The sequence below is a fragment of the Rhea americana genome, unplaced genomic scaffold, assembly GCF_003343005.1.
Source record: "Rhea americana isolate MKP2758 unplaced genomic scaffold, rheAme1 scaffold_11, whole genome shotgun sequence".
NCBI classification, from domain to species: domain Eukaryota; kingdom Metazoa; phylum Chordata; class Aves; order Rheiformes; family Rheidae; genus Rhea; species Rhea americana.
This window is the reverse complement of record NW_028185150.1, coordinates 7,540,318-7,553,801: the sequence shown is the minus strand read 5'-3', so window position 1 is coordinate 7,553,801 and position 13,484 is coordinate 7,540,318. Positions and strand designations below refer to the sequence as shown.

General features: G+C 38.1%; 1 protein-coding gene across 1 annotated transcript; it reads left to right on the top strand.

Annotated features, from left to right (window-relative positions):
* Positions 1-11,572, top strand: OSTF1 (osteoclast stimulating factor 1). The gene is made up of 10 exons (XM_085312281.1): positions 1-10; positions 1,488-1,534; positions 2,198-2,248; positions 2,333-2,396; positions 5,798-5,851; positions 6,271-6,378; positions 6,854-6,903; positions 7,007-7,085; positions 7,551-7,649; positions 10,569-11,572. The coding sequence occupies exons 1-10, from the start codon at positions 1-3 to the stop codon at positions 10,625-10,627; spliced, it is 621 nt and encodes a 206-aa protein (XP_085168407.1). The 3' UTR covers positions 10,628-11,572.
* Positions 11,573-13,484: the final 1,912 nt, after the last annotated feature.

Below are 13,484 nucleotides of genomic sequence, written 5' to 3'. Positions count from 1 at the left end.
ATGCCCAATGGTAAGACAAGAGGCAGTGGTCAGAAACTGAAACAAAGGAGTTCATCTTAATATGAGGAAAAGCTTTTTTACTGTAAGGGTGATTGAGCACTGGAAGAGGTTGCCCAGAGAAATTGTGGAGTCTCTCTTTCYTTGGAGATGTTCAAAAGTCATCTGAACATGGTCCTGGTCAGTGTGCTATAGGTGACCCTGCTTGAGCAGGAGGGTTAGACTAGATGGTCTCCAGAGGTCCCTTCCAACCTCAACCATTCTGTGATTTGGTCATTCTGATTAGATTGACCCTTAAGGTACCATTCTAAAACAATCGCTCTTCTTGTGGGAAGGCTTTTAGATGTTAGGGTAACAAAGACTGCTTACTCTCCTGTTACTCGGTATAATTTGTTGCTCCTATAATTTGTTACTCCTGATATAATTTGTGGCTTAATATACTATGCAGGAATCTGTGTAAGCATACTGTTTATTTTACAGTGCCAGACTTTGGCAGTAAGTTCACTGGCGCCTCTGATGATACAAAATGRTCTGCTCTAAGTGTAGTGCAAGTAGTGTGTTGTCTAGATTGACTAAATACTGTTTTGATTACAAGTTGATCTATGTAACCGTATGAAATTTAAAGTTTAAGAACCTGAAGTATAGTATGGAATATCTGCATAGTTAAGATTTCAGCTATTAAAAAGTAAACAGTACAGAAAAGCCATTGAGTTTGGTAGATTTCAGCAGTTCRGCTAATAAAATTGTGCCAAATAGTTATTTCTTCTCATGAACTCATTTCATACTTTCTCCTTTGTATTTTTGAAATATACTTATGTTGATATTTTTTATACATTTATGGATGCGTTCTTTGCCATTTATGCAATTAAATTTGAACCTCTCTGCATACATTTTTTTCTGGGCTTGGATGACACTGACGGTGTCTTAAAGCTGTCCTATTAAAACAAACATTGCCCACTTAGTGGACGCTACAGTTTGTTTTAAATATCTGAACGGAACAATGTATCAATTGTACATTACATAAATAGGGCTTGGATGATTTGTCAGTTTTCTTTCAAGTCCAGCAATAATTTCTAATTAATAACAACTATAAGTAAGTATGGAAAAATGATGGGATATTCATCACTATTATATTTCTTTATTCCATCCTTAATCCTGTAGTGTTTGACATATCTGATGTTATTAATAGAAATATATATAACACATGTGCAAGTGGCTTTTTGTGTGATTCAAGCTGTACTTTGCCAGAGAATTCAATGACTGTGTAGAGAGCCAACTGTGTACAAGGTGCAGGTTACACTTAGCTGATAAATTGGCCCATTTTCTTCAGAACTTGTGCTGCTGGGTTGAGTATTTTCACTGATACTAGCATACCACAAAATCATTCAAGCAGAGTTAGCATTTAAGAAGAGGAGTTCAGTTGGATTTGGGGGCTGTAGATGTATACTGTGGTTAGAAAACATGATATTGACACTATTTTTCTTTTTCAGGGCAGGTTAAAGTGTTCAGAGCCTTGTACACATTTGAGCCCAGAACAGTAAGTATGTTTAGATTTTAAAGTTTGGAATTTTTTTTTGTTTGTTTGCTTAATTCTGTGTATAATAAAATCTTCATGAGTTCTGCCTGGTTTGTCCTGTCAGACCTGCGGTGCTACAGTTTCAATGCAAAAAGCCTCCAGTGTAGATGGATCTCAGTTCTTAAACGTGTCCATAACTGCATAATATATCACCAGTTTCTTCTTCATCCAGTCCAGCTCTTTCTAAAAGCATCATTTCGTCTTCTTGTGTACCAGTTCCCTGCAGTCTAGGATAAGCAGGCTCAATGTTTTCCCCTACCCTCCTTTCTCCAAAGGCAACAAAAATAATTCGTAATGGAGGGATTTGATGAACTGGGACCTCCCCAAAATGAAAGAAATTAGTTATATTCCACTAGCTATATTCCACTGCTTTTGTTGCACGCACCTCTGTACAAGAGATTACAGCCTTTTTGTTTGCCTGTCAGGAGGGTGACAGACTAAAAAGTTAGCTATAGTTTGACTTGCCTATAGTATGAAATACTGTCAGGAAGTTGTCTTCTTCCTGGAGAATTTGAGCTACTGTAGTTTTGAAAGAAGAGCTGAAGGTACTCTGCTTTTCCCATGTGTATGTTTTCCTTAGGTACATGTATTCAGAACTTTTTTTTTTTTTTTTTTTTTTTTAAGCCAGATGAACTATACTTTGAAGAAGGAGATATCATTTACATCTCGGACATGGTGAGTCTGACACATCCCACATAGACCAAATATTTCTGAGATGCAGTATTATCCCTTCTAAACTCTTTTTCTGTTTCTCTCCAGAGTGATACAAATTGGTGGAAGGGAACTTGCAAAGGGAGAACTGGACTAATTCCAAGCAACTATGGTAATGTCTAAAATATTTTCCTTTTGTAAGGTCATTCACAGTCAAAGGAAATGGCTAAACAAAAAGTACTGATAATGCTTGTTTTTGGAAGCTGTGATAACAACACTGATGTTTAACTATCCTCTACCAGACTATTTCAAAATACTCTAATTCTGCAATATYAGTCACCACTATACATTGGCTGTGTGCAGGTAATCTGAGTTTTTTGTAATCTACACACAGGCAGCTTGAGTTTGGCGAGTTCACATTTCTAGGTGTGTAGTAAGAGTTGCCTTCAGTCTTGAGGGAATGAATAGATGGGTATACAGGATGATTTTACAGACTGAACACTAAAGTGGTAGCATGGTATTTCTGATACCCTTACTGGATGTATTCCTGCTTTTAATATCTCCTCATTAGCTATTTCTCAGCTCTGTTCTTTCGGTCTGGATGTTTTCTTTTTCAAGTAGACCTAATAATTAGGTGGACAGCTACAGCTTTTAATAGCTTTGAGGTCAAGAAGTCTGACACAGCAGGGGCTATCTGTTTAGAGATAGATAATCAATACTGGAATTGATTCCAGGCAAACCTGGAATAAGAGAGGAAGATAAAGCAGATTGTGAGTACTTCTTTAAGCGTCCTTTGACCTTTTCCACTTAAGTAGTGGGGTTGTTCTGTTTGCCAGTTGTGGCTTCTTAATGAATCTATTCAGCCACAAAAAGAAACGAAGGAGAAGGAAAAAAAAAGGGGCGAGGGGGTTGCTTGTTAAAGCCACTATGTTAWAACTGTCTAACCAGGAAGGTAGAAATGAATAGCAATAAAACTACAAAAATTTGTATTTGACCTGTTGGGATGAAATAGTAATTGCTTTTTCAGATTCAGCTAAAATCATCTTGAAAACCTATGAATACAGGCAACCCAGCCAAATTCTTCCAAGCCTTCTCAGGAAATGTAGGCAGAGCAGCAGTGTCACATGACAGATTGCACCAAAACCACAGTATGTCAGTATCAGTGTGCTTGCTTCATGTCCATCTCTTCCTCACTAGGAAACATGATGGTGGTGTAGTAATATGATTCCCTTTCCTAACCTATAGTCAGATTAGGTGACCTGTGCCAGTAGAAAACCATGAATGGAAGGCTACAGTGCAGCTACTGAGAAATTTAGGCTTGTAGAAAAAAAACTTTGTGACTCATAAGCTGATTGTATTCTAGCCATCTGTCAGAGGTGTTCATTATTGTGTACTAGAAGAATAATTTACACATGCTCACTTAGATTTCCTGGAGACATTGGAGTATGCTATATTTAAAATGAACCCAGCAATTTACTGATTCTATTTGTATGTTTTCATTTGGAAAAATCAGCTCTGGAGTGTTTTATTGAAAAATAATCTGAGCAAAAGTTTGCAACTTCCACTTCTGTTTTAGGCTGGTGCTGCACATTTGCAAATATGAGGATACAAGTATCATTTGTATGTGAGCAGAATCAGAGCCTATGCAGACATTTCAAATAAAGGGTACTGGTGACATAAAAACAATGTGTGTGTATACAACAGCAAGTTAGAGATGTTCTAGCTGCTACACAGTGCAGGTAGCATACTTGGTCGCACATTTATTGYGTACAAGCATATCTTGTGATTTAGACAAATTGCAAAATTACGCAAAGCTTGCTTCCGCTGCATGTCAGTCTTAGGACTACCCAGGTTCAGGCCCATTTCCGTGCTACTTGAAACACTAYGCTCTCCTGTGCTCTTCTCTAACCTCTTAAGGGAAGATGGAGACAGACTGGAAATTACTAATTTGATGGTGGGGTCTTGTGCTCCATCTGCTGGACTGGAAGGAACACATTTGGAAAGTAAAATGGAAGCACTGATGGAGCCAGAATTGGTGTTTATCTGCATTAAAACTTCTTATTACTGCTTTTGACAATAATTTTATAAGGGCAAAGTTATTTTTATGCTTCTGAGCATAAAAATGTTATCTGCAGAGATTAATTTTAATGCTTTCTGCTGTGCCCTAGAAGTATTGCTTGGTATGACTAACCACAGGAAGTCTCGCCTGAACATGAGGAGGAGTTTCTTCACTGTGAGAGTGACAGAGCACTGGCACAGGTTGCCCCGAGAGGTTGTGGAGTCTCCTTCTCTGGAGATGTTCAAAGCCCACCTGGATGCAACCCTGTCTATCATGCTCTAGGTGACCCTACTTGAGCAGGGGGGTTGGACTAGATGATCTCCAGAGGTCCCTTCCAACCTTTACCAATTCTATGACTAAGGTGGTTCTCTTAGTGTAATAACTATCTGCTCTGGGACCAGCTTCTGCAGTGCTGCTTTGGGATTCTGTTCACTGCGCAAATTTTTCTAACCTGAAATATCAGCATATATCATTTGCCTTTTGTTTGCTTGCAGCTAAAGAGATAAACATGTGAAATCTTGCAATTATAAATCATTAGGAGCGATATGCACCAAAGTAAGAAAAGATCTAGGTATGTCATGATAGACTTAAGACTTTTACTTCTGATGACTGAAGTACTTTTATTTACCTGCATTGCATCTGATTATAGTTATAGTAACACTTTGACCAAATAAATCAGATTCAGATTCAGAGAGAATCTCTGARAGGCAGAGAAATCAGCCTCTCAGATTTTGCCTACCTCCTCTAAAAGCAGTAGAGCAAGGGCTTAGAGAACGCACTTATCTCAGATTGGATACTGTCTTACTTGCTTGTACCCATAGTAGTCACAGGCTTTCACCTAAAGAGAAGTTTTAAAGAGAGCGTTCCAAGTTTCGTCTGTTCCACAGTGCTGTTCACTTTCTTTTTGCTGCTGCAACAGCACAGTGACCTCCTGGTCTTTCCCCACTCTTCTCCAGTAAAACCTAAAGTTTGCAAGGTGAAGAGAATATCTACTGAATTTCAGTCTGCCCATCACTATATTCAATTTTGATTTGCAGACCTCCTGTAATTTTCCCAGGGAATATACAAACCTCTGTAAAATAAATAGAAAGCCTGTGGACAGTGGACTGACTTGGTTAGTTTTCACAGACCCCTTAAAAGTAATTCATTGATAATTRCAAGTGGCAAGCTATAGCTTGAAAACCACTGTACTGCAGAACAGTGACCAGCCCCTATCCTCAAAAATAGTTTACAAGTGGAGAAAGGCAAGGAACAATCAGAATAAAATACTGTCCAGTTCGCAGTGGCTTGCAGCCTCTGATCAATTTGAGGCTGCTCTTTGATRTTCTCACAGATTCTTCTCTGAATTTCTTTCCCATACACAGGAAATGGAAGTGTGTCCATCACTTGTAAATCCCCTTAACATTAAAATATGTTAGCTGTTCCAGAACAAAGCAAAGTTTTATTCCCATACAGGTATCAAATACCGGTTCAGTTTCAGAACTGGTTAGAGTTTACTGTCTGTTTCATTTCAGTGGCAGAACAAGCTGAGTCTATTGATAACCCATTACATGAAGCTGCGAAACGAGGTGAGTTTAGACTTTTGTTATGTAGTGTTAAAGATTTGTTTTGTGCCCAGATGTCCTTAATTATATTTAAAATGAAGAGGCATGTTGCTTCTTTCGGTTATCTAGTATCTTGAACAAGTTATCTGGCAAAGTTTTGTAGCTTTTAGAAGCTGAACTTGTGTACAGCCTGATTGTATGCACTGCAGAAATGTGTAGTGTCATAGTCAGCTTTACAGAGGCCTAAAGGTTCTATGGGAGTAAAAGAAGCGATGTTTGGTATCACTTGAACTTGTTGTTTCACGAGTTAAGTGTTGCTGCTAAACACTTTATTCTCATAAGTTCATAGAGAGAGCGTGGCATTCTGAGAGAGAACCAACTGGCCTTAATGGTTCTGTTCATTTTTCAAAGAAAAAGTCAGTAAAACAGAACTTGTTTTTTAGGCAACCTAAGCTGGTTGAGAGAGTGTTTGGATAACCGAGTTGGAGTCAATGGCTTAGACAAAGCCGGAAACACAGCTCTGTACTGGGCATGCCATGGAGGGCATAAAGGTATGAAAAAAAATCATTTGAAACGATTGTGCTCTAATTTTCTTGGCTTGCTGGTTAGACAGACAAAAGTACTAAATGRTAAACTCAGGATTATTCAATGTCATTCTGATTTTTTAAAGAAAAATTAAAGCCAGACAGGAGTCAGATATGTCAAGTGTCATGTTTTGCAGTTGTTGATGTTAAAGCAACCACTCTAACCAGTGTGACAATAGAGTGGGAGGAAGGACAGACCAAAAWATGCTGATTTTGGAGGGTATCATATGCCTTAATATTTCCGTGTGACTGATTTTGTTCGATGAAGTCTTTCTCTAATAGATTTTTGTTAGCTGATTGGATCTTTCCTTCGTTGAATCTTAAATAAGATTATGCTATGAATGCAAAAAGGCATATTTCTTTTCCACTAAATTTTCTTTTTTTTTTCTTTTTTCTTTTTTTTTCTTTTTTTTTCTTTTTTTTTCTTTAATATTCCCTGTAGATATAGTGGATGTCCTGTTTACCCAGCCAAACCTAGAGCTAAACCAGCAGGTAAGGCTCTTAAAACTAGAGATGAAATGTTAATCATTCTTGGTGCAAGCTGAGAGATTTTTGCTGTGTTTTAATCTTGTTGCTTTTCCCTCTAACTCCACAGAACAAATTGGGAGACACAGCTTTGCATGCTGCTGCATGGAAGGGTTATGCAGATATTGTAGAGGTGCTTCTGGCAAAGGGTAAAGATCTTCACCAAGATTTCAACAATCTGTTTGACAGACTAGCTTCCTGAATGTTTATTAATCTTCATTTTTTAACTGTTTTCCTATAACCTAGGTATGCTCCCTAGCTAACCCACCTATTTGACTTTGTAAGCCTTGCAGAAAATTCTGGCAGTTGTCTGGAAAGGAGATTTTGGATCTACTCAAGATAAATATCACCGTGTTTGGCAGACCAAATGCGACACTTAACCACAGGACAGCAGTGAGATTTGCTTCCCAGAAAGGGGAATGAGCCAGTGAGCTCCCTAGCCAACTGTAGCTTATGGAAGAACATCCGTAGCCTTTAGTCTGCTTTGTATCAGTCCACAGATGAGCATTACTCTGGTCTGTTTTGCCTGTACTACTGAAACTCATATGATAATGCCATCAAGATGTAGCTAAGACTAGCTGTGTGATTCATGATGGAAATTTTCTCTTATAAAGGGGCAAGAACAGATCTGAAAAACAATGAGAAGAAACTGGCTTTAGACATGGCAACCAATGCAGCTTGTGCTTCCCTACTTAAGAAGAAAAAAAGTGCAGGTATTTCTGATTTTTGTTCTTCTGATAAATTTTCCCTTGTTAGAGGACCATTAACATTTCAGCAAAGTGTCAGCATGTTGATAGCCATAAAACTCAGGCTGGTCTGGAGCTATGTGGACTAAAAGCTGTGTTTGGAAGAAGAGGTTTAGTAGCAGTTCAGCAGAGGTATGATCTAGGTCTGTTGTTCATCACGTTCAGTGTTGATGACTCCGTGCAAAATACACTGTTATGTCAGCAGGAAGCAAAGGTGCTCAAAAGATGTCCAAATAATAGTGGAAAGGGGAGAAAATGGAAGCAGGACTCTTCAGAGTGGTAGCRTGGAAGTAAAGCAAAGATTAAAACTTCCTGTAAGGATACTGCACTGCTAGGAGCAGGACATGAGAATGAAAGTGTGTGATATGTTCTACCTGTCTGTTCATCCAAACTAAGCCAGCATAACAGAAGCTCCTCTTTTATCTACATGTCACTTTCATTTTTTCCTTTTGTTCCTTTATCTCCCTGCTTGACTGAGAAACAGCAATAAAACCAAAAAGCTTTCAGCTGTTTATCAAAACAGTCTCACTACCTCCCACATTCATCTCTCCTGATAGTGCAGTAGCTGTGTAGAGAAAAATTGGGCAGGTACAAGTCTCTTTTAAAAAGTTGATCAAAGACTGAATTGTTCAGGATTACATAGAAATTCTTTCCTTTAGCCTTCAGAAGGCTGAAATTGGGATAGAAGCCCTCAGTGAATTACACATGCGATAAGAAATGAATTAAAGATGTAGAGGGAGGTACAACTTTTATCAGTGGCATATATCCACTAGTAACCATATTGCAGGGTTAGCATGAAGCATAAGAACAGAGGGAATGCTAATGCTTGAGTGATGGGAGGTTGTGGGAATAACATGGTGGAATAGCTGGCAGTCCCTTTGAAGGACCAAGAAGAGGGGTTGCAGCAAAAGTACTGTCCAGCTTTTTGGCAGAAGTAGTATCAGGGTTTCCCAGAAGGCCTTGACAAATTATTTCCCTCAGTTTTGACTCAAGAAAGCAGCTAAAACTAATGACTGTTTCCTTTGTGTATTTTTTCCTAATTTTAGTTAATTCCTTATTATTTCATCTTCTCCTGTCAGTTGAAGTCAACCTAGTACTGGAACCTTCTTTGTTTGATGTTCCTATTAATTATATTAATGTTTCATTTTCTGACTATAGGAAGCTTGTCTTTTATTTCTGATGCATTTGCTTCATTCCATCTAAATTATTTTGGTTTCACAGCTGGCCATTTTTTTGTCCACAGTCACTTCATCTAAAGGCTCTGATACTCTGACACGCTGCCTTTTCTTCTTTGCTTTGGTGCAGTGTTCTCAGTTTCCACTGCAAATTCAATATTAGTTTTCTCGCCTGTTATTCTGTCATAATTTTGTCTTCTGTAATTTGTGACACTATTAAGCTGTGTACTTGTCTTGTATTTTCTTGGTCATCTGCATTCATTTCTTTTCCGTGTCTGTTGACTGATACTGCATTTCAGTATTTCCCATGTCTGTCAGTAAAGTGATCTTTACTTTTCAAAGATTTAGTCCTATTTCAGAAGTCTTCAGTCCCCAATTTCAAATCTGTTACTATTTAGCTATTGCTTCCACATAATCCTTCTGTAAAATATTTTACTTGCTCTGAAGAAACTTACTTTACAATCACTTAAATATTTTGTAAGTAAATATTTTCTATTTTGTGTATATAAGCACTTACACACAGGCAATGACTGCTAAGGTACCTTCTAGAAGGAACAAGCTCTTAGAATACTGTCACAGAAATGCTAAATGATTGTCATTTGTGTCCCTGAGGGAGGGAAGAAATATTATATGGAAGCAGTATAGTTTGTCCTGAAGTATGGCCCGTTGAGCACTGAGATTTACAATTTCTTCTTTTTCTTCTGTCCTTAGACTTCTTTTATCAAAACAATTCAGTGAGTGAGTTTTAAATTTACTCACTGTTCTTCCGGAAATCTAGGGTCAAGTCTTCAGCACATTTCTGAATTATGTCAGTCTTGTCATGTCTATACTTGATATTTTTAATATGCTATTGCAAGACTGTGACTGGCTAAGATCTGACTTGCTCTCAACAGTATAACATAGTACATAATACAATACACATATTATACCTAATAATGTACTAAATAATTCATGAGCAACTATTCCAGCTCAGGACTCTGTTTTGGTTAAGAAGTTCAGCCCCTTTGAAGATCTGTAGGAAAYCAATCACCTCTCTCCAAAAGCCTTTCCTGTATATTTTTATACAATCCAAAAGATAAATGTGCCTCTCCTGGCAATACTACAAACCTGGAGGAAGATACTTCAGTATTCCTGTTTTCAGTTGTCATCTGTTGATAGCGTAAGCTCATACGTAAATCTCAAAAATCTCTTTTCAGGAAAAATGCTAGGCAAGCAAGTGGGGAGAAGAGAGAGTAGATGGAGTAAGTCTGATTTTTAAGCAGAGAATGACAGCCAGCTGAGCACTCACAAGTAAACCCCCTTTTTTTTTTTAAAAAAAAAGAAAACAACTCATGTATCATTTCCTTTGCTGTTTAAAGGTACTATATACAGAAAAGAGAATTAAATATTCCAGCTCTGCTGCACAGCTTCCAGGGAGCCATGAGATGGCTCCTGGAGGTCACTGAGGAGGTGTAGAGCAGCAGCAAAATTGATTTTACTGTGCTCTCTGCTTCAGACTAAGTCACACATGTAGGAGAGGTGCTGGCCTAGCCCTGCCTTTGAGAAGCAGATCTTCAGCCCCAGCACCTATGTATTTTAGTCCTAGCATCCCTAAACAATACAAGTATTGGGTTTCTCAGATGGTGGTTTGCAAGCACTGCAAATGTGAGGCTTTGTGTGATTCTATCTATTCTATATTATGTGTGATTCTAAATGCTTTGTTTCTTTCCAGATACAGTGCGAACATTAAGTAATGCGGAGGAATACCTCGACGATGAAGACTCCGATTAGCTTTTTTTCATTCTGTCTTAAGAGCTATAACCTCTGTTGCCTATGTCATTCCCAAATCTTATCTTTGCTACTGTAAAAATATCTTACTTAGAGTATTTCAGTCTTCCGGTGTAGCATATATATAAGAGAGTGAAATCATTCCTTCCAAAGGAAGAACTTTCACGTGTGCCAGAAGATGCCGCATTTTGAGTCAGAGTTTTTTGGAATGATCAAATAGAGGAGGAGTGGCATCCCTTAAGAGAGGAGCCTTCACTCTCTGTATCTGTTGAATGGGCAAAGACCAGAGTCTTCTAAACCCACAGTTTGCATTTCAGGTCTTCGCAGCAAGTGCCTTGTGTCTCTGGATTACACTCCTCAAACCTAAAGAGCCATCTGGGACAGCAGGACACCATGGCTAGCATTACCCAGCTCCCTTGGTATAGGTTCCTGTAAGCAGATAAAATAATACTGGCAGAGTCAGTACTAGCTGACAGATGTGAACAGAGATGCTGCTGTAGAAAGTGACCACCTCCTGACCACATGGAGCCGCAAAGACAACAGAGGGTTTTGGGGATTGATTTCCCGCCCCTGCCACCCTCAGTGTATGGGGTAAAGAGACATGGGATGGTTGTCCCTGGATGTTTCCCATACAAACATGGGACCAATCCTGAAATGTTAGCTCAGGTGAAATGCTTGCTGAAGTCAATTTTGCTTGAGGAATGTACTTAATTTTGGACTCAATGACTTGATTATTTTGCTTTTTGAAGTGCATATATGTTGAAACTGTTAGCAGGGAAAGGAGGACAGAATATTTTTCTATTTATCCTGCCTAAAATTTTTTACTGCCTCTTGCTTTTATTTTTTAAGTGTTGTACGTTGTCCTAAATTACCTCAAAACTTGAGCCTTTTTAAAGGAAAGGGGAAGGTATATGAAATGTCCTAATCTGAATAAACATTTTGAAAGTGTGTGATTTCCTCCCATGAATTAAAGCTAATAAATAAAGCTACTTCTGAGTTTCCTTGCAGAGTTTTAAAAAACAAGTTAAACCAGTTAAAAGACACTCAGATTGCTCAAACTGCAGCCAAAGATTATACTCTGCTGAGGGGCGCTATCCTGGTAAGAGATCTTAGAAGTATTTGCATRCGTACTTCTTACTTCCTTATTAGCAAATTTGACATATTCAGTCCAACAATCCATAGTGTTGGTAGTTTAAGGAAAAACAGCTCTTGCAAAGAAAGAATAAAGGAAAATCACAGTTAGTAGTTTAGAGATCAAGTATTCTTAGTAAGTATAGATCCCTCTAACTTACTGCTTCTAAAAATGTATTGGATCAGATTTTGTATTTTTATTATCTTGCAAAGAAATAAAGATAAACCTTTTTAAATGAACAGTTACCGAAAAAAGCAGTATTGGATTGACCAGAAATGTGAGGCATTGCATAAACGTGCATCATCTGCAGATAGTCTCTTCTACTATTAGGGAAGTCCTGGAGGAAGCATTTGAACAGTCATAACATTTAATTTAAAAATATTTAAGTGTTAATCCTATTGAAGGAATGTTTTGGTCCCATGAAATACTGTGGTGAATTGAAGAGAGCTATTTTGTTTATTGTATGTGAATCAAAAATGAAAATCCTAGAGGGGAAGGGGAAGAAAAAAGCCAACAACTGTTTCTCGCCTACCTCTTCTTAGAACAGTTGTTAAACATGACTCATAATAGATAAGAGACTGTCTGCTTCACATTTTATCAGCCAGCTATTTTTACTACAGCCAGGACACACATTATGCTGAATGCTGTTGATTAATATGATGCAGTTTCCTGGTACAAACAGAAAAGGGACTTAGAGGCTAGAAAAGCAAACAGGTTCATTCGTCTGTTGCAGGATTTTTCCTTCTTGCATAAAGAAAGCTCACAGGGTTAAAATTCTTTAACTTTACAGGACCTGGAGAGAATGACCTTTCCCCCAAAATACCATTTTCCACCAAAATTTGGAGGCAGATTTTGCATTAATGACTAATTGCTGTCTTCTGCTGCTATGGGTTGAATATCCTACAAGGTAGCGGCTGCCTTAAGAATACAAAGCACTCATAGTCTGTGGAATTAGCTGCAGTCAGAAAAGCAGCGGTTTTCACCCTATGTTCTTTCTGCAAGCAGATCTAGGAGCATACTTGTACCTGCATACCTCAGCATACTTGGATCCCCAAAGCCTCACTGTGATGTCCCAAAGGAGGCGCAGTTGGGTCACATTGTGCAGCTAGTGCTCTAACAGGTTTCTAGGACTAAAATTACAGTTATTTTTTTATCAAAACTTCTTTTTTTCTTGTGCAGATGTAAATTCGTCTTATGAAATAAGAATCACTGAAAACAGGCAGTAAATGACTTTCTGCCTCACTCTAGCAGTTAAGTTCTGATTTAGAATAGGGTAAAAATCCTACTGTTGGAAGGGGTTACAGCCAGAGTGAGATTATATTATACTTAGCTGTAATAAATAGGTATATCTAAATTTAAGAATCTTTCCAAGGACAGCTAGATTCAGGTTTGTAATAAAGATATTTTTAAAAAGACTGGCACAATGATAGCTCCTGGTACCCCTAATTGCACTCTTAAGGGTCAGTTTTGCATGCTTCTGCCTTTCCAAGCAGAAGCAGCTAAGTTCCAGTTAAAAGTGCTATACTTTTAGGGGAGAAAAGTAGTTCTGATTTATTTTGTGGTTTTTCAAACTATTAACAGTTTGCTTCATCAAAAATCAAATGCCTAATTCCTGTTTCTAGAAGAGAAAAGATGTAAATTTTTACACCAGTCAGTGCATATGGATAATCTTCAAGTTACTGTACACTTCTACTAAGTTAAAATCCACATTACTGCATTTGGCTCTCA